We start from the raw sequence: 19,844 nt of genomic DNA, 5'->3' as shown, positions 1-19,844 counted from the left end.
TGAGACAGGGTGTCACTCTGTTGCTCAAGCTGGAGTGCAGTGGTGCAATCATGGCTCACTGCAGCCTCAAACTCCTTGGCTCAAGCCATCCTCCTACCTCAGCCTCCTGAGTAGCTGGGATCACAGGCATGAGCTTCCACACCTGCTAATTTTTAAATGTTTAGTAGAAATGAGGTCTTACCATATTGCCCAGGCTGGTCTCAAACTCCTGGGCTCAAGCAGTCTTCTGGCCTTGGCTTCCCAAAGAACTGGGATTATAGGTATAAACCATCGTGCCCAGCCTAAAATTTTTATATATCCTACATACAAATCCCTTATCAGATAAGTAATTTGCAAGTATTTTCTCCCATTCTGTAGGCTGGCTTTTCACTTTGTCAGTGTCCTAGGAAATATAAAATTTGTTAATTTTGATGACATTTAAGTTATCTGCTTTTTCCTTTGTTTCTTACACTTTTGGTGTCATAGCTAAGAAACCATTGCCTAACCCAAGGTCATGAAGATTTCACATTATTTTTTCTACTAACACTTTTATAGTTTTAGCCCTTACATTAGGAGTATGAATCATTGGAGGCTAATTTTTTTTTTTTTTTTTTTGAGGCAGGGTCTTACTTTGTCACTTAAGCTGGTGTGCAGTGGCATGATTTCCACTCACTGCAACCTCTGCCTCCCAGGTTCAAGTGATTCTCCTGCCTCAGCCTCCCAAGTAACTGGGACTACAGGCATGTGCCACCACACCTGGCTAATTTTTGTATTTTTTGTAGAGACATGTTGGCCAGGCTGGGCCCCTTACTCTTTACTATAGTCTCCTTATACTTTACCAGGATTCCTTGCTGTTTAACAGGACCCCTTGCTCATTACCCTAGGGAGGCCCCTTATACTTTCCCTTGGCCCACTGCACTCACCTGCTGTTGCATAGGGCAAACTTCCTCTCCGTTTGGGCCACTGCTGTCCGGTTGCCTGGAGTTTTAAGTCTTCTTAGGTCTCACTACCTCTTGGCTTTCTCTCGCACAGATGTAGATAGTGTACCTGTCTGGCTGTTCATGGTCTCTTTTCACCTGCTTACACTTTGGGGTTTGAAGTGTTCCCTTGTTCTCTTAATTTGTTGCAAATGTGGGTCCCAAGTTTTTCGTTTTGCAATATAGTTGCTCTACTTTTATCTAGAAATTTGGGGAAATCCAAACACTGTCTTACCACTGTTGCTGCCATCGTCCCAGCATTGATGGGTAGGCTTTAGACATTGCCTACCAACTTCCTACTGTGACAAAGGAGAATCTGTCCCACTCTTGTCCACCTTCCCTCCTGTTGGTATAGTTATGCCACTATTTTTAACTTCTTTGTAACTTTAACATATTTATGTCTTCTTTCATCACCAGTGTCTCGTCTCCCTACTTTGTAAGAAAAGGATATTTGAAACACTCTTAATCCATTTTGTGTTGCTGTAAAGGAATATCTGAGGCTGGGTAATTTGTAAAGAGAAAAGGTTTATTTGGCTCACAATTCTGATGGCTGGAACGCTCAAGATTGGGCATCTGCATCTGGTAAGGGCCTCAGGCTGCTTCCACTCGTGGCAGAAGGGCAGCTGGTATGTGCAGAGACCATGTGGTAATGGAGGAAGGAAGAGAGAGGAGGAAAGTACTAGGCTCTTTTTAACAACCAGCTGTCATGGGAACTAATAGAGTAAGAACTCACTTATACCCCCTAGCCCCAGGGAAAGCATTCATCTATTCATGAGGAACGTGCCACCATGATCTAAACATTTCCCATTAGACCCACCTCTACGATCTTGGATCAGATTTCAACATGAGGTTTCGAGGGGACAGATATCCAAGCTGTGGAAACAGCCTTACTTTGCTCTTCAGCTCTCCTTGGTACTTTCTGAAATTTGTGCTTTTACGTTTTCAAGACTGATAACAATCTTGGGATAGAGAAAAAGATATAATTTGTCTTATCTTTGGCTATAGGTTTATTTTATTTTATTTATTTATTTATTTTTTTAGAGACAGAGTCTCGCTCTGTTCCCAGGCTGGAGTGCAGTTGTGCAATCTCGGCTCACTGCAAGCTCCTCCTCCTGGGTTTACCTGCCATTCTCCTGCCTCAGCCTCCCTAGTAGCTGGGACTACAGGCACCCGCCACCACGCCCGGCTAATTTTTGTAGAGATGGGGTTTCACTGTGTTAGCCAGGATGGTCTCGATCTCCTGGCCTCGTGATCTGCCCGCCTCGGCCTCCCGAAGTGCTGGGATTGCAGGCGTGAACCACTGCGCCCGGCGTATAGGTTGATTTTAAAAGATGAAAGTCAACAAATAGTTTACTTTATTGTGCTAATAAACTATTCCAGAGACAATCATGTGTAGTAATAGATTACTATCTGGCACAGCTCTTTGTTTTTCCTGGTGTTTTTAATTGCCTCCTTTATCACTTTCATTTTTTTCTCCCCTAAACTCCTTCCAGCCATTATTCTCTGAGCCCCTTTTTGCTGAAGAGTCTGGGGTTCTGTCTGCCCACCACAGCCTGGACCTACAGCTCTCTACGCCTGCCTTCCACTATCCTCATGGATATCCAAATCTTGGCTGTGCCTCTTAGCTAGGTCCAATGTTTCTTGGGATCTTTGTCTTTGTTTCATTTACTGCCTCATTAAATTAGAGCACAGTTCTTAAGTAACATTCAAAGAAAAGTCGCATGTGAGATAAACTTTCTGAGTTCTTATATATCTGACAGTATCTTTATTTTATTATTTCTCTACTATTCCCTCCACAGAAAACATCCGTGTTTTTTATTCTTGCTTTCCAGGCTTCCTGGAATGATGATGTTCTGTCTTATGTTTTTGCCTTACATTTCCCATAACTTTGTCTTGTTATCTATGTTGAGGAAGCTTTTCTTGACTTATCCTCTGGACTTTGAGTGGATGTTTTATATTTTGCAATTGTTTTAGTTTCCATCGACATTTCCTAGTTTTTGACTGTTCCTTTTTCATAACATCCTGTTCTTGGTTTAGGAATGTAAGAGTTGCACACATCTCTCTGAAGATACTAATTAGAGTTCATTTTAACTTTCTTTTGTTCTCCAAATTATCTGTTTCTTTCAGGGTTATTTTTTCAGGCCATAGGCATTTCTCAAATGATCTGATGTCTTTCATATTCAAGAAGGGGATCGTGGACCCTTGGCTGAGCCATGGGTATCTGGGCACAGCTCGCTGGTCATAAGACATCGCTTCACCTTAGCAGGCAGGAGCCAACTGTGACACTTTGGGACTCCCCACTGTAAGGCCCAGAGGCTTTGCTTGAGGACTCTACTTATACACACAGGGTACATTTCATGTACTCAGAGGGGAGCCTCCCTTTTTCGAGGGAAGAGTAAAAATCTGTTGAGTTTGAGGGGATTTCCGTCATCCAACCTCCAGCCCTTGCCCCTGTGTCAGTCCTCCTGGGCCCTCCTGTGTGGGATCTTCCCTCTGTTGGCTTTTAATCTTCTGTCTTCTGATGCTTGCACCCTCTCCCACCTCTCACTGGATTGCTGTGGGTTTATACATTTTTAAAAATTATTTCCTTTCATGTGAGAGAGAACTCAGGAGGGAGAGAAGATAAATTCTTATCCCCAAACCTCTTTCTGAACCAGTAGCCAAGCAGTCTTATTTGTGACTTTGGTATTTTACCAAAGCACCACCTGACAAGCACCACCAAAGCCATGTGTCTGCCCTGTTACAGGAGTAACCTGGACAAGCTCTACCATGGCCTGGAACTCGCCAAGAAGCAGCTGCGAGCCACCCAGCAGACCATTGCCAGCTGCCTTTGCACCAACCTCGTCATCTCCCAGGGGCCTTTCCTGTACTGCTCCCTCATGGAGGTCAGGCTTCCCACAGAGCACAGGCACCTGGCCACAGCACCAGTGGCTTCATCTGACCATCTGTCTCGCCTCCACAGGGCACTCCAGATGTCATGCTGTTCTGCAGGCCGGCGTCCCTGAGCCTGCTCAGCAAACACCTGCTCAAGTCCTTTGTGTGTTCGGTGAGAGGCCAGGCGGGTGCTGTGGGTACAGGAGGGCAGGTGCTTGGAGAGCTCCCTGGACTGGGAGTTAGATGCTGGCCTTGGGGTGCCTGTGGCTGTTCACCAGCTGCAAGGTCTAGGCATATACATTACTTTTTTCTGAGCTGTCTTTTCCTCAGCTGACCCCTAGGAACCTTCCAGTTCTCTCAAGCTCTGATTCATCGCTGGCTGTCCAAGTCACTCAGATTAGTAGGGAAGGGCCCTCGTGGAGTGAACAGGGCTGGGGCTTATGTGCTGTTGTCACAGGTCAGGGAAAGCAGGGTGGTTGTAGCACAGACTGGCTTCCCAGCAACAGCTTGTCCAGTAGGCTGATTTCCTGTGCCTGGCTTTGTCTTCTGTGTGGCCTAACCCCCTCTTTGCGTTGACTTGGAACACACTCCTAACTTGGCTGGTTTTAGGGCAGGGGTCCTCACCCAGCCGACATGGGGCTCCTCCCAGATGTGACATTTCAATAATTGAAGTCCTCTGCTTCGAGGATGAGAGTTTATGCAGGGGGCTATTTCAAACAAAATGTGCTAACAGGAAGTTGAACTTTTCTTTTGCTGCTGAACTAACCAGAAAAATGATGACAGATGACATGTGTTCTATCAACCAGGTAATGTCAAAGATGAACTAGGGACAGAGCATGGGCCTTGAAGTCCTCTAGGCTGTGTTCAAAGATCAGCCTCCTCATTTGACAGTTGTGTGACGTGAGGTAGATAATCTGATCTGAGCCTGTTTCCTCATCCATGAAATGGATGAGCACATACCTACTTTACAGGATCCATTCGTTTATCAGACATGTTTTGAACATCCAGCACCTGCCTGGCCCTGTTGTCGTGGAGTGACTGCCCATCCTGGTGTACATCCTGGGACACCCCTTGGTCCTATACACACCAGGAATGCTGGTCACCTGGGCTGTAGGGTGTGGGTGCCGCAGGCACAGCAGAGAAGGAGACCCTGAACCTTTATCCTGAGGGAGCGTGCCAGCGAGAGGGGATGAGGAGTGGTAGCTATGGTTAAGATGAGGGCATGTGCTGCCAGGGGATGGAGCAGGACGAGGCGGGGTAGGCTGGGGCCTCCTGGAGAAGGTGGCAGCTGCCACAGGACCTGAAGGAGGTGCAGGAGGAGACAGCAGGGTGCGCTCCCTGCAACAAACAGCCAAGGGGCAGTGGGGCTAGGCTGGTACACAAGGAGGCTTGGGGACACAGCATCGTGGCCACAGTACCACAGTGTGGGTACAGGAGGGCAGGTGCTTGGAGAGCTCCCTGGACTGGGAATTAGATGCTGGCCTTGGGCATCTAACTTGGGGTGGCTGGGTGGGGACCAAGTCCCTGGAGGCTTTGGGGAGTGGAGTGACTGGGTGCTGTCGGGCTCTGGGCTCTTGAGTGGTGAGCTGGGGCCCATCGTACTCTGACAGAGGGTGCCCTCTCCAACTCCATAGACAAAGAACAGGCGCTGCAAGCTGCTGCCTCTGGTGATGGCTGCCCCCCTGAGCGTGGAGCATGGCACAGTGACCGTGGTGGGCATCCCCCCGGAGACCGACAGCTCGGACAGGAAGAAGTGAGCAACTTCCACTCGTCCTGGGACTGGAGGGTGGGGGGTGTTGGGGGTATCAGCTTATTAGCCCTGCTGAGTAGAGTGGTATTTGCCTCTAGTGTCTGTCCTGGGGCCGGGGGTGGGAAGGGTCCATTGTAGGCAGCCTCATCCCCAACATGTGTTATGTGTCTGCAGCTTTTTTGGGCGGGCATTTGAGAAGGCAGCAGAAAGCACCAGCTCCCGGATGCTGCACAACCATTTTGACCTCTCAGGTAAGAGTCTTCTGCCACTCTGCCACACTTCCCCACCTGACCCTTCAAGGCCACTGCAGGCCCTGGAACCAGGCAAGTTGGCATGGCTGGAGGAGCCTGGCCAACAGGTCTCTTGACCTTCCAGATCCAGCCCTCACACAGGCTACTCCTGATGGCTCAGGGAGCTCTGGTGAGCCTCAGGCTCCTTAGAGAGGGAAAAAGTGTTTCCCAGAGAATGACAGGCCTGACTCTGGCCTTACAGCCAGTGCTAAGGATCACTTTCCCAGCAAGCCTAGAGAACTGGCCACCAGGGCCCCCGGGCCTCGGTCTCACCTGTCGGGGTTGGGTTGTTTCTGTTTCATGGGATGAGGAAACAGCAGGGCCTGTGATGACCCAGGACACCACCCTGTGCTGTGCCAGCCCCCTCTCCACGGGTTAGGGGTGTGTGTCGTGATAGGTGCTACCTGTGAGACAGCTGGGACACTAGCCCCACCTATGTGTCAGATGAGCCCAGAATGGATGGGCCTGCCCGCCTGTTGCTTCCCCAACACCAGCACGGAACATGGTTCACATTCGGCTGTGTTTGCCTTCTTATTCTTATTGACAGGCTTTAAAGTAAAACAGACTTACTGATATTTCACCCTGGGTTAGTTTGCTAAAGCTGCCATAACAAAGTACCACAGAGAGGGTGGCTTCAACCACGTGTCTCCTCCCAGTCCTAGAGGCAAGAAGGCCCAGGTCAAGGCGGGGCAGGGCTGGCTTCTCCTGAGGCCTCTCTCCTTGGCTCACACAGATGCCCACCTTCTTGCTGTGTCTTCACGTGATCTTCCCTCTGCACACCTCCCTGGTGTGTATGTCCAGACCGCTTCATCTTCCAAGGACACCAGACAGATTGGATTAGAGCCCACCCTGACAACCCCATTTGAACTTAATTACCACAGTCACATTCTAAGGTCCTGGGGGTTAGGGCTTCAACATAGGAATTTAGGGGAGACAGTTCAGCTCATAACAACCTCAGTACTTTCCGCACCTCTGAGAAAGGAAATTTTCTTGCCTCATCACCACGGATTCCTCAACAATGATAGACACTGTCATCGGAGATCCAGCCTTTGTTGAGGTGGCCTCAGCCATCTCAGAGCTACCTTCCTTGAGCCAGACCCAGCCATGGCTGTGGCACTGTGTGGCATCGGTTCACCCTGCACAGCAGCCCCTGCTAACTCTTTCGTGCCTGTGCTGTGGGAGAGGTGAATGGACACCCACTGACCTGCAGAATATCTGGCTTCATTATATTGGGAGGATTCGGGCTGGGAACTGCCTGGTCTCCCTGAGGGTAGAGAGCCAGGGATGGGGGTGCAGAGTGGGCCATGGCCAGTACCCACCTGTGTGGGGCTGGATCTGGAGCTCTCAGGGCTGTGGCTGGCGGCATAGACGGCTCCCAGGGCCAGGCCAGCCCCATTCTGGGGCCTGGTTTTGCTTTGTGGTGAGGGTTTGTGTGCTCAGCTGAGCCTGAGGGCCCTGTGATATGGGCAGTTTGCACCATGTCCCCTTGTGGGGAAGAGAACACTGAAGCCGAGGCACTGGCCAGAGTGCGTCCAAAAGTAGCCTGCCCCACCCAAGGACTTCCACAACCCACTCTGGGGAGCAGGATTCATGCCAGGTGGGGTGGGCAGGCCTGTTTCTGTCCAGGTCTGTAGGGCCCCTCCCTGTGTCCCCTCTATTGGCTTCCCGGGGTGGGGTTCTCTCTGCAGGCCCCAGCCCTGACCTCTCTAAGCAGTGCAGACAGCAGTTCTGATGACGAGGTACAGTGAGACAGAGACACAACCACTGAGTGCAGAACACCACAGACCAGGAGGAGCTGCACACTTTGGAATGCAGTGGAGGGCAGGCGGCGGGGGCAGTTCTGTGCCCTGCCTTGTGTTCCCACTCCTCCCTTCTCATGGCTGTTTTTCTTTCATTACTTCAGTAATTGAGCTGAAAGCTGAGGATCGGAGCAAGTTTCTGGATGCACTGGTTTCCCTCCTATCCTAGGGTGAGTTACAGGGGTTCTGCAGGGGCAGCTGCAGCGGCCCCCTCAGAGCCCAACCCTGATGCCCTGCTCTGTCCTCCCTCAACGGAGGCTTTTACTTGGGTTTCAGACCAAAGCAGGGTTCTTGAGGAGATTGGAGCCAACACATTTTTCCCAAGCACATCTGTCCTTAGGCTGCCAGCAGGGCCACAATGGGGCATTTTGAGGTAGCTAATTTCATTAAGCCCCTGCAATCCCTTCAGAAAGAGCTGGTATTCACCCTCTGCTGACCGCACTCTGGGGCTGGGCATCCCATGTGACACATGTCACACACAGACTCCCTGGTGCTGCCCTCGGAGGCTACCTGGAGCCTCCTGTCCCACAGCCTTCATGTCAAGCGCTGGGCAAGAGCCCACAGAGCAGGCATGCAGCCTTTTGTGTGCTTGGCTCATGAGAAAGCAAAGCTGTTGGCAGCCACTCAGCTGGGAATTCCGAAGTGCTGGTTCTGCTGGGGCCTTCACCAGCACACAGCTGTCCTGAGGGCCCCGATGGGATTCACTGGCAGGTCACTGACCCGGGACACCTCCCACTGCCCCTTGTACTACCTCTTTCTTAAGGGTTCCCAGGAAATAGGCCTGCCTTGTGTCTTTATGACCATCTCTCAGCCCAGGTTCCCCACAGGGAATGCCACATCCAGCCCTGCATCTTCCGGAGCCCTAGCCTGTGGCTACGGCTGTGGCAGAATGGCCCTGCCAAGGCTCTGTTGTAGGAGGTCCTTCAGGCCAGGCCTGGGGTCCTCCCCACTCTCCCACTCATCCGTCCGTCTGTCCATCCCTCCAGGGGCAAGCACCTGTTCTGTTGGGGCTGGAGTGGGGGTGTTCGACTGACAACAGCATAGGGGGCCTCAGGGACCCCACAGTTCCTCTCAGGGTGGCCTGGACTACACAGGGCCCATGTTAGGAGAAGGGCTCTGGGTCAGACCCTCGGGGTTTTTGGCAAGTTCTGTAGGCTTATCAGCAGTGACCTTGGACCAGCCACCTAATCAGACTGAGCCTGTTTCCTCATCCAAAGTGGGGCCCACTCTCTCCTTAGACGATGAATGTGAGCATCAGCACAGGACTGTGTAAGGTTGGGGAGACGCAGAGGTGGGGCTCTCCGGCAGTGTAGTGGGTGCTAGAGGCAGACCCCTTCCCTGCAGCCTGCTTGGTGATGATGTTATGCTGCTGTGTGTTCTTCCACTGAGGCAGGGGTACAGGTGGCCTGGGCCAGGAGGGCTGAGCAGCAGAGTACCGAGGGATAGAGGGAGAGACCCCATGGGAGGGTGCCAGGGGGCTGGCTGAGCAGCTGGGCGGGGTCTGTGAGGTGAGAAGGTGCCCGGACCAGCGGGCAGGAGCTCTGATGTAGGACAGCTCAGCCCAGGCAAGGGGTGCTGTGAGGACAGCAGGGGCCTCTGAGTCTGGGGTGGTCTCACCCCCACAAGCAGTCCTGGCTACTCAGAAGCACTACCCAGAGGGAACGCCTGGGCAGTTTGTTTAATTTGGTGGCACATCAACATTGTTTGAAACTTGTTTTTTCTTGTTTTCTTTTCTAGAATTTGATTTCTTCAGGAATGACCTCCTTATTTATATGACTGGCTTTCATTTAGATTGTAAGTTATGTACATGAGATGTAGAAGCCATTTTTTATTAAATAAAATGCTTATTTTAGGCTCCATCCCCATTGTGGCTCTGGTCTCGACGCCAGTGCTTGGGTGTGCCTTGAGTCTTCTATAGGTCCTGGGCCCCAGGTACCCTCAGCGCCTGGCAGGAAATCAGCATGGGGATTGGCCTGAAGGACAAGATCTCCTCACTCTGTCCTCCAGGCCCTCCGGGTGGCAGTGGGCAGAGGTCAGTACCCCTCGGCATCCACGCCTCCTTACAGCACCTGCACCAGCCACTGCTTGGTGGTGCCAGCCAACACCTGGCTCTGTCCACCTACCACTTCCTCCAGTCCGCTTGGCCTCAGCCACGTAGCAAGTCCACTCTCTCAGCCATCCCTCCACCCGTGGGTCTCACCGTCCAGCACTCTTTTTCAGGTCTTTGAAGGCAGGAGTGATTTGGGTAGGTTTTAAGTCAGTGGGGAAAAGCTCAGAAAGAGTGACCTGGAAAAGCGCACACAGGTAGGTGGGGCTGGTCTTGGTGCAGCCCTTGGCAAAGGGCAGTGGGCACAAAAGGGTCAGAGCTGGACTGGAGGCTGGGCCCCTCCCCTCGCCTCTGGTGGTTTGCACGACTCCCCGGGGCCCTTGAGCTGCCCACCCTGGCCATTTGGGAAAGTTCAAAGGCTGTGCAGCTGCCTTTCCATGCCCTTCTTTTCTTTTTTCTTTCTTTTTTTTTTTTTTGAAACAGTCTTGCTCTGTCGCCAGGCAGGAGTGCAGTGGCGCGATCTCGGCTCACTGCTTCCTCCGCCTCCGGGGTTCAAGCGGTTCTCCTGCCTCAGCTTCCCGAGTAGCTGGGATTACAGGCATGGCCACCACGCCCAGCTAATTTTTGTATTTTTAGTAGAGATGGGGTGTTGCCATGTTGGCCAGGATGGTCTTGATCTCCTGACCTTGTGATCTGCCCCCCTCGGCCTCCCAAAGTGCTGGGATTACAGCCGTGAGCCATCCCATGCCCGGCCCCATGCCCTTCCTTTCTTAAGAAAGGGCTTGTGTGGGATGCAGCCTTCCCAGGCAGCCTTGAGCCTCGGCTTCTGAGCAAATGCACCAGACCTGGTACTACCCAGCCCCAGTGGCCAGATGCGACAGTGTAAGAACCATTGTTTCTGGCTCTGCCCAGGGCCACAGCTCTGGGATCACACACTCCCAAGCTTGGGGACTGCTCTTGGTCCCTGCTCTACAGGCCCAGGTGGGGCACAGGTCAGGCCTGCTGAGGACCTCTGCACTGTGGGGTCCCTATCCCTGTAACTCATCCCACCGCTGGTTCCACAGCAGCTCCCATGAAGCTGCCCCACATTCCAGCAGCTGCCCTAAGCCCCACTGAGCCCACATTCTTGGGGTTCTCCCACTGCCCCATGGTGGTAGCCTGGCCAGACCTAGGAGACTCCCTGCCACTGGATGTGGCCCAGACATTTCTGGGCAGGGCCCCCAAGGCCAGGTTGGAGCAGATGCCAAGTCTTCCTTCCAGCTGGGCTTAGAGCTCTTCCCTGCAGCATGCCCCCTTCATCAGCTGCTCTCTTCTGCTTCTAGCTTTATGTCAAAAGTTAAAAATGTGTTAATTCAAAGTACCTAGAACAAGGCTAAAAACAGTGAGCTCTCAGTGACTGCTAGATGGCTCTGGACCCCCCATTCCGAGATGCCTGGCAGGGGCCAGCACTGACTCCCAGGTCATACAGCCCCTGGAGGAGGAAGGTGCCCCCAGCAGGAGCTGGCACAGGTGCTGGTTGTCAGTACCAGTCTGGGCAGGCTGTCAGGCCGGCAGGATGGGTGGGCACAGGCTCTGTAGGGAGCTATGCTGGGACTGGTGAAGGAGCCAGGACGAAGGGCTGGAGCCAAGCTGTGGTACTCTGGGCAACCAGCTGTCAGCACCTCCTCCCATGGCAACCCCACTGTTGACCAGGGCATCCTGCATTCACCCCTGTTCCTGCCCCACCCACCATTGGAAAGGGCCTGGACAGGAGTTCTGCAGACCTCTGTGGCCACTTGATGGGACCCGGAACTAGTCAAGCCCTGAGACGGCAGTGGAAAACCTCGCCCTGTGCTGTGGGGCTCGGCCCTTTGTGGGAGAAGCCAGCTGCTTGCCTGCCCACCCCCAGCACTTCCCATATCGCAGGACCCCCACTCACCAGCCTGTGTTGAGGGCGCTTCACCCTGCTGGGGTCTGCCGCTGCCCCCGCCCCTGTCCCATCCCGGGCCCCAGGGCCCCATGACTGCAGCAGCGGCTCTTCAGACCTTAAATCCTGCCTTTCTGGGCTGTATTAAGTGGTGGCTGTGTCTCCCACCTGGTGGGAAGGTAGCAGGGAGGATGGGGAAAATGGCCCCAGCCGCCAGCCCTGGGAGGAGGTCTCCACAGGAGTCCTTGGGAGGGCGGGGCTGGTGGGTGATGAATGGGGCTGCTGGACACAGGAGATGGCTGGACAGAGAACAGGACACAGGCGGGAGAGAGTTCAAACCATTTACTAAGTAGATTTTTAGCCTTCCCACTCCCGCCCGCTCTCAAGCTCCGGTGCCCACAAGCCTTGCCTGGGGAGATGCTGGAGTGAGACCGGGAGGTCCAGGCCAAGTAACTGGTCCCTGGGCTCAGGCCCTGCTGATGGGGTAAAGACCAGCTGTACACATCTCTCCGGTGGGGGCCCTGGGCTCTCCATCCGCCCCTCCGAAGTCAGCAGGAGCCTCTGGGAAGTAAGGCAACAGCCAAGACCCCCAGCGTCTTGGAGGGGAAGCGGCATCCTCAGTCTTGACACCCGCTTTGCCTGTGGAAACAGCGCCGCGTACAGAAAAGGAAACTGTCCGAGTCCGTCTGTTAAAGGCAGGGCCCGGCTGGTGGCAGGAGATGGCCAGCTGCGGGCGCAGGCAGGAGCCGATCCAGGAACCGCGTCGGGGCGCAGAGCCGGACGTTCGGCGGACCCCGCGTGCGGCGCTACCCGGCGGAAGCCACCGGTCCATGCGGGGCTCCCCGGGCTCATCCGACGCCTCGCAGACGTGGCTGGCAGGAGGGTCCCCGCCGTGCCCAGCGTCCTCAGACGTAGTTCTTCTTGTCGTAGTCGCCGGTGGCCGTGGGCCGCCGCGGCGCCGAATACTTCACGGGGAAGCTGAGGTCGGGACGGCTGGTGCAGACCCAGGCGCCGCAGCACAAGAGGCCGCCGCCTACCATGAGCAGCGCGGTGGCCGCCCAACCAATATACAGCGCTGCGCCCAGCTCGTACTTCTGTGACACAGGCACAGACGGATCGTAGAACTCGCGGACGACAATGTTGGCGAACCAGCAGAGTGGCACGAGCGCAAGCAGCCCGCAAAGCAGGTAAAGCACGCCTCCCGTGAGGGCCACGCGCGCCTTGGCCGGGCCCGGGGCCACGCAGGTGGTGCACTGCGCTCCCGCCAGGGTCACGAAGAGCGCAACGAATGCCAACAGCACGGCTCCCACGGTGAGCGCCCGCGCCGCCTGCACCTCGGTGCTCAGAGCCAGCACCGAGTCGTACACCTTGCACTGCATGTGCCCGGTGCTCTGCACCACGCACGACATCCACAGCCCCTTCCAGGTGGTCTGCGCCGTCACGATGTTGTGGTCCAGGAAGGCAGTCACCTGCCACATGGGCAGCCCGCAAGCCAGGATCAGACCCCCCCAGCCCACCAGGCACAGCACCAGGCCCAGGATCTCCAAAGCTGCGGACCCCATGGCTAGAGGAGAGACGCGAGCTCGACGGCCCCCAGAACCCCCAAGGCCGTGCTGCGCGGCGCCCTGGGCGGGCCCTGGTGCCTTTGCGCCCGCGCTCCCGGCTGTTGGCCCCAGTCTGTTTGCCCTGCGGGTCTGTCGCACCTTCTAGGTCTGCCAACTCCTGCCGGGGGTACCCTCTTTGAAGGTTCGGGGGCGGATTCTGTCCCCCGGGCCCGGCCCCCCGGGCCCGAAGCAGCCAATCCGTGCGCGGGCCGTCGTCTCGCAGCCAATCACAGAGCCCCTGGCAGCTGAAGTTAGGAAAACAACGGCTCTTGGAGGGTAGCTGAGGGCGCCGGACTGCTCCCCACCCGGCCGCCGCCCCCAGCCCCACCCGCGGTTCTCCCAGTCGCGGCCGAGCGCATTCTTGGCTGGCCTAGGGCGCGCTTCTTGAGCAGCCTCCCTGCGTGTTCCGGCCCCGTCACTTCAGAAGGCGCTTGACCCCCAGCCTGCACCACCCGGTCCACTCCCGCATCCCCTACTGAGCCCAATGGTCTCTTCCACCGGAGCCAGCTACACTCCCCTGACCGGGGTTTGCAGGAGCCGCCACCCCCAACCCCTGTCACCGCCGTAGAGGCCCTTGTAGGAGGTGTCTCCAGAAAGCCCGCCCCGGAGTCCAAGCCTCACCCAGGCTCTTTCCCGCACTGTCTCTCCAGCCCCGCTCTGAGTCCCGGCACTGTCTCTCTCACCCCATGGCAAACGGAGACGCCAGGCAGCCATATGGAGGTCAGGCCCAGGCTCCAGCCTCACCCCCCCATGCCACTCACTGCCTCTCTGGAGCCTGAGTCTCTGGCACAAAGCGGTGGCACAGGGGCTTTCCCCCTGCCTGGCGACCCCCACTCTCCCAAGCTGCAGGGGCTTCCCAGACCTCTCAATCTTCACAGGGGCTGCTCCTCTTCCTGCGGTACTGCCCGCACCCCATCCTTGGGGGCCCAGCTCAGGTGACACCACTTCAGGAAGTTCCCAGTGACCCAACACACTGAGTGTATACCCAGGGGCAGTGGTGGCCCCAGGCCTAGCAGCCTGCTCTGGCCTTCAGACAGGAGCGACAAAGGGACACAGAGGGGCTGTGCCCTGCCCTCCCACCAGTGGCGATGGTGTCCCTGGCACCCCAGCCCCCAGGCCACCCTCCGGAAGCCAACTTGGAGTTTCCTGGCCAGGAGGAAGAGCCCCCATCCTTGCTGGAGGAGGGAGGCGCGGGATTTCCGGGCATTCTTCTGCACAATGGCCCAGCCATTTCTCGAAAGGTCCACTGGGGTGGACACTCCGGGCCCCCTGAGGCTCAGGTGGGGGCACAAGGCTCCAAAACCCACAGTCCCATGGGGACACCAGCCCCTTTCTAGCAGTTGTTTCTCCAATCTCTGTCGGCCCCTTTGTTTCCAGTAAAGTTTGAACTCCAGGCCCTGGACTGAAGCCACTGGGTGCCCAGTTCTTTTATCTGGTCTGTGCTCAGTTCCCTTGGACAGGACCCTCCATAGAAAAAGCATGGCACTGAGGCTGGTCACAGATGTGGGAGCTTTGATGACTTTCTGCCTCCTGGGGCCTGGTTCCCTTCTCCCCCTTCAGATGGCTCTGAGATGGTAAATGAGGTAAGGCCAGCATCTGGCTCACCTAGTGTGGGGAGGCTCTGAAGGCAAGTGTGCCCAGCCCTGAGGCTGGAGGGAAATCGTACCCTCTTTGCTCAGCCCCACGTGGCCTCTCCCCACCAGGTATGGCTCTGAGGACCACTGCCTTCTTCCAGTTGTCACTTTAGTCACTGCATTCCTCCTGCTGCAGACCCATGGGCCACGCCCCTTCTTCTACAGACCCTTCTGGACATCTCCTCTGTGTACTCCAGAGGTCCAGCTGACCCACCCACCCTCTCACTCTTACTACCCCCTAGCCCAAGCCCAGGGACCTTCCCCGGATCCCCCTACTCCCAGCCCTTCCATGCCACCATCTTTCTGGGATGACTGCTGTGGCCTCCTCAGCTCATCAGGAACCTGCCCTTGCCCAGCTAGGCCACCCTTGCAGGCCCCTCTCCTGGGCCTCACCCTACCTAAGACCCTCCATGGCTCACATTGCCCATGGACGAAGAGCCGACTCCTAGAGCAGCTGGACTGATGTGTACCTGCATGCACTAGGACTGGCCAGTCCAGTCACCAGGCGTGGCAAGGCCCTGAGCACACACTCTGCCCCAGCAGACTGACCTGCCTATGGGCCTCACATGGGCCGTCTCTTACCTTGGCCTCTTCTGCCCGCAGTGTGGGTCTGTCAGGTTGGGTCCTGCTCATCTTCTAAGTTGTGTTGCCAAGGTCACTTCCAGGAACACCTTGCTGCACCGTCCCCCAGCATTGCTTTTAGAGGCTTGAGCTGGACCTGTCCATTTGCTTGTTGATTTTCTCACCCGGTATCCAGGAATAACCTCCACAGGGCAGCTGTCTTCATGTTTCTGTCCTGCACAGGAGGCTGCCTGTCGCCCTCTAGCCAGCTTGGGGCTGCAGCCAGCTCAAGGCTCTCCCTTCTCAACTGGCTGCCTGTTTTTCTTCTCTCCTAGCTGGCACCCTAGGGTGGCCCCAGCAAGCTCACGTTTCTTTGGCGGCAGCCTCACAGCATCACAGGGACGTGGCAGAGGAGTCTCAGGCTTTACCTTTCACAATCTGATTTCTACCCTGTTGGTCGAGGCCCCAGGCTGCAGTGGAACCAGTGCCAATGCAGAGAGGCGCAGAGAGGGCCACAGGGGCTGACACTACCCCAGACAAACCCACCTCAGATGGAGGCTGGCCTCTGAGTGGCTCAGGCCAGACTCTGGTGGGGCATGAGGGTGCACCCACCTTTCCTGCCACTGATGGAGGGTCTGCCCACCTACTGTGTGGCAAGCACTGTCTCTGGGCAGAGCGCACAGCACAGGCAGCTTCTGCCCATAAAGAGCTGACAGGAACCTATCAACCAAGAACTGGGCAGGAAAGACAGTGGTGAAGGCCTCTCTGAAGAGGTGACATTTCACAGGGATCCGGGGAATAAGTTCCAGCCAGAGCAGAAGCAATAGCCAGTGTAAGATCCCAGAGGTGGGAAGGGGCTGGGCATCCAAGGGACAGAAGTGACCTTATGTCCAGAGTGCCACGGTGGTCCAGAGCCTGCAGGTAGAGATCAGAGGTGTCCTGGTCAGGCAGGGACACAAACCCCTGATCTCTGGTGAAGGGCCCTTGGGGCAGAGCGCTGGCCAAGGCCACCTGCTCACCCCAGCTATTGTTCTGCTTTCCCAGGGGAAGTACGGCAGGATCTCATTAATTGTGTGTGAGAAAAGCCTGAGTCTGCAGAAAAGCCAAGTTTATCTTGAGCAGCTGCTGGCTGACCCTGCCCCAGGGTAATCCGGTGACCTCCCAGGGATAAGCTAAATTTAGGCTCAAGATTCCTGGGGATTTGAGTTTGGGAAGCTCCTAGTTAACAGATTTGATTTCAGGGGAAGTGAAGAACAGCGTTTCTTCTATCTTTCAGTTTTGAAACAGTTAAGGATGTGTCCTTCCATTTCCGCAAATGTTTGCAGAGCCTCTAAGCACAGAGTGTGGCCTGGTGCCCTTTCTTGACACAAGCCAGTACTCCTGCAGGCTGAGAGCAGCATCTGGGGTCCTCGTGAGTCACTGACCGCTGGCACCAGGTGCCTGAGATACCCTGTGTGGGGCCCCTGGGCGGCTGTGACGATGTGAGCAGCATCCAGATTGGACAGTGCTAGACTCGGTGGTTTTGCTGGCATTGTTGTTACTCTTTGTGGTTAAGCGCAGGCATGGAGTCAGATTTGCCCCCGCAAGCAAGAAACTGTCTGGACTAGTGAGGTGGCCTCTCTGCCTTAGTTCCTTACTGGTAATGAAGCCCCCCATAGTGGAGGCTGCGAGGCTGCAGGGGAGGCTGATGCCAGTCCTAATTCTCTTCTTTCATTCCTGAGTGCCATCCACCCAGGCTCCCTGGGCCCTCACAGCTCATCCAACCTCAGACCCACCCCTCAGAGTAGGCATCGCTGGCTGTTAGTCAGAATTGGAGGTGATTGTGGCTTTAACTTCCCCAATGGGTGAGGGAGTTGGGGGCAGGGAGCTCTGGTACGATCCACGAAGGGTCAAGGGGTCTATAGAATGGTGAGCCAGGCCGGGTGCAGTGGCTCACGCCTGTAATTCCAGCACTTCAGGAGGCTGAGGTGGGCGGATCACTTGAGGTCAAGAGTTTGAGACCAGCCTGGCCAACATGGTGAAACCCCATCTCTACTAAAAATACAAAAATTAGCTGGGCGTGGTGGCGTGCACCTGTAATCCCAATTACTGGGGTGGCTGAGGGAGAATCTCTTGAACCTGGGAGGCAGAGGTTTCAGTGAACCAAGATCATGCCATTGCACTCCATGCTGGGCAACACAGCGAGACTCTGTCTCAAAAAAAAAAAAAAAAAAAAAAGTCCACCAAAGTACATCATAAACCAATTTCGTAAAACTGGTGCTAAAGAGTCTTAAAAGCATGGAGAGGAAAAAGACACATTGTGTGCAGTGGAATCAAGAAGAAGGAGATTTCTTGTTGGAAACAATGCAAGCAAGAAGATAGTATAGCAATATCTTTAAAGTACTGCAAGAAAAATATCCCTGTAACCTAAAATTCTTTTTCTTTTCTTTTTTTTCTTTTAAAGACAGGATTTCACTTTGTCATCTAGGCTGCAGTGCAGCAGCACAAACATGGCTCGCTGCAGCCTCAGCCTCCAGGTTCAAGTGATCCTCCCACTTCAGCTGCCCAAGCACCCAAATAGCTAGGACTACAGGCGTGCACTACCACACCCAGCTAATTTACTTTATTTTATTTCATTTTATTTTTATTTTTTAAATTTTTTGTAGAGATGGGGTTTCACCATGTTGTGCAGGCTGGTCTTAAACTCCTGAACTCAAGTGATCCATTCGCCAATCCCAGTGCGGGGATTACAGCATAAGCCACCATGCCCAGCCTTAACCTAAATTCTACACTCACCAAAAATATATTACAAAAATGAAAGCAATACCACGTCCATGAATGAGCCTGAAAAAAATAAATGAAAGCAGCCGGGTATGGTGGCTCACGCTTGTAATCCCAGCACTTTGGGAGACTGAGGCTGGTGGATCACCTGAGGTCAGGAGTTTGAGACCAGCCTGGCCAACATGGTGAAATCCCGTCTCTACTAAAAATACAAAAATTAGCTGGGTGTGGTGGCGGGCGCCTGTAATTCCAGCTACTTGAGAGGCTGAGGCAGGAGAATCGCTTGAACCCAGGAGACAGAGGTTGCAATGAACTGAGATCGTGCCACTGCACTCCAGCTGGCATGACAGAGCAAGACTCCATCTCAAAAAACAAAGACAAAATAGACTTCTGCTTCCCAGAAGACAGATAAACATATGTTTCCCTATTCCTTCCACAAATAAAAACCCTAAATGTTATAAATAAAGCAAACATAAGAAGATTCTAAGTGTTATAAAGAAGGCAGACAAGCTAGAGACTTAGAGCCAAGGATGAAATGATGGTGTTTCTCTGGGTTGTCTTTTTGTTTTTTATTCTTACTTTATTTATTTTAGAAACAGGTCTCATTCTGTCACGCAGGCTGGAGTGCAGGGACACAACCATAGCTCACTGTAACTTTGAACTCCTAGGCTCAAGTGATACTCCCACCTCAGCCTCCCAAGTAGCTGAGACTACAGGTATGCACCACCACCCAGCTAATATTTTTAAAAAATTTTTGTAGAGACAGTCTTGCTATGTTGCTCAGGCTGATCTTGTAACTCCTGGTCTCAAGGGATCTTCCTGCCTCAGCCTCCCAAAGCACGGGATGACAGGCATGAGCCACCATGCCCAGCCTCCTAGGTTATCTTTTTGATTCATGTATCCCAAACTGCATACAGAGGAGCTGGACACCCAGAAACACCAATGGGTACAGGCACAAAATAAGTCCCAAGCAAAGCCTGTTCTGTCTAGCCAAAAGATCAGGACAAAGACTAGCAAAACAAAAATATTTTAGACAATAACCACTGTACTCAAGCCAAACTACTACAGAAAAAACTGTGGCCCCAACCCTGCCCTCAATTTCAAAGACCAGTGGGGAACCTAGACTCCTACCCTTGCCAGGCTGTAACGAGATGCTCCAGCCTCCTACTGGGGTGTTTGGAAGAGGCCGAGGAGGACTTGAGTGGAAATAGGTCCCCCTCCCTGACCACGGTGTCAGTGGAGACCACATGGGGATCCTGGACTTCCACTCCTAATATGGTAATAAGGGCCCCCTCCAGGTCTTCACTATGGTACTGTCAGAGGAACCTAGCAGAGGGTAAGGACCGTCATCATTTTCCAGAGGTGATGAGGCTCTCCCCGCCTACACACGGTGCCAGTGGAGGCCACTTGGGGATCAGCAGCAGGCATTCCCCCCATCCATGCCTGGGGTATCACAGGAGGCCGAGTGGGGAGCAGGAACTCCCAGCCCCACCAAGCAGTCACAAGGATCCCTTGTGCAAGGATCCCAGCAGGTGTCAATGGAGGTAGGGTGGAGAACGTGGACTTCCACCTCCACCTAGCAGTAAAGTGTCCCCTGTCACTGCCAGAATGGTGTTAGAGGAAGCCCTTGCTGAAACACAAGATTTAAATAAGATCCACAGTC

The 19,844-nt window shown here is 54.3% G+C and overlaps 2 protein-coding genes across 4 annotated transcripts in view; one reads left to right on the top strand and one right to left on the bottom strand.

Moving 5' to 3' along the window:
• CDC45 (cell division cycle 45) overlaps window positions 1-9,534 on the top strand; it is a 44,491-nt gene extending 34,957 nt beyond the window's left edge. Inside the window, exons 15-20 of one of the 2 annotated variants that reach the window (XM_011958680.1) lie at window positions 3,703-3,841; window positions 3,919-4,002; window positions 5,465-5,583; window positions 5,755-5,831; window positions 7,774-7,839; window positions 9,407-9,534. In XM_011958680.1, the coding sequence (XP_011814070.1) occupies window positions 3,703-3,841; window positions 3,919-4,002; window positions 5,465-5,583; window positions 5,755-5,831; window positions 7,774-7,838 (484 nt within the window). In that variant the 3' untranslated portion in view covers window position 7,839; window positions 9,407-9,534. The remainder of the gene's footprint in view (window positions 1-3,702; window positions 3,842-3,918; window positions 4,003-5,464; window positions 5,584-5,754; window positions 5,832-7,773; window positions 7,840-9,406) is intronic. The other variant, XM_011958681.1, reaches the window with a different exon arrangement.
• Window positions 9,535-11,949: 2,415 nt separating this feature from the next.
• Window positions 11,950-16,460, bottom strand: CLDN5 (claudin 5). Of its 2 annotated transcripts, none has more exons than XM_011958679.1 (2): window positions 15,443-16,460; window positions 11,950-13,471 (listed from the first exon to the last, which is right to left on the bottom strand). In XM_011958679.1, exon 2 carries the CDS (start codon window positions 13,182-13,184, stop codon window positions 12,528-12,530), a length of 657 nt encoding a protein of 218 aa, XP_011814069.1. In that variant the 5' UTR covers window positions 13,185-13,471; window positions 15,443-16,460; the 3' UTR covers window positions 11,950-12,527. The 2 variants fall into 2 exon arrangements, with proteins under 2 accessions (XP_011814069.1, XP_011814068.1); XM_011958678.1 differs by lacking the exon at window positions 15,443-16,460 and adding an exon at window positions 14,089-14,356.
• Window positions 16,461-19,844: the final 3,384 nt, after the last annotated feature.

The sequence above is a fragment of the Colobus angolensis genome, unplaced genomic scaffold (assembly GCF_000951035.1).
Source record: "Colobus angolensis palliatus isolate OR3802 unplaced genomic scaffold, Cang.pa_1.0 Scaffold471, whole genome shotgun sequence".
Taxonomy (NCBI): Eukaryota; Metazoa; Chordata; class Mammalia; order Primates; family Cercopithecidae; genus Colobus; species Colobus angolensis.
The sequence above is the reverse complement of the archived record's forward strand: the minus strand, read 5'-3'. Positions and strand labels throughout refer to the sequence as shown.

What these genes read in the sequence shown, in the direction of transcription:
- CLDN5 (XM_011958679.1), bottom strand. Translation starts at nt 13,184, where the DNA reads ATGGGGTCCGCAGCTTTGGAGATCCTGGGCCTGGTGCTGTGCCTGGTG.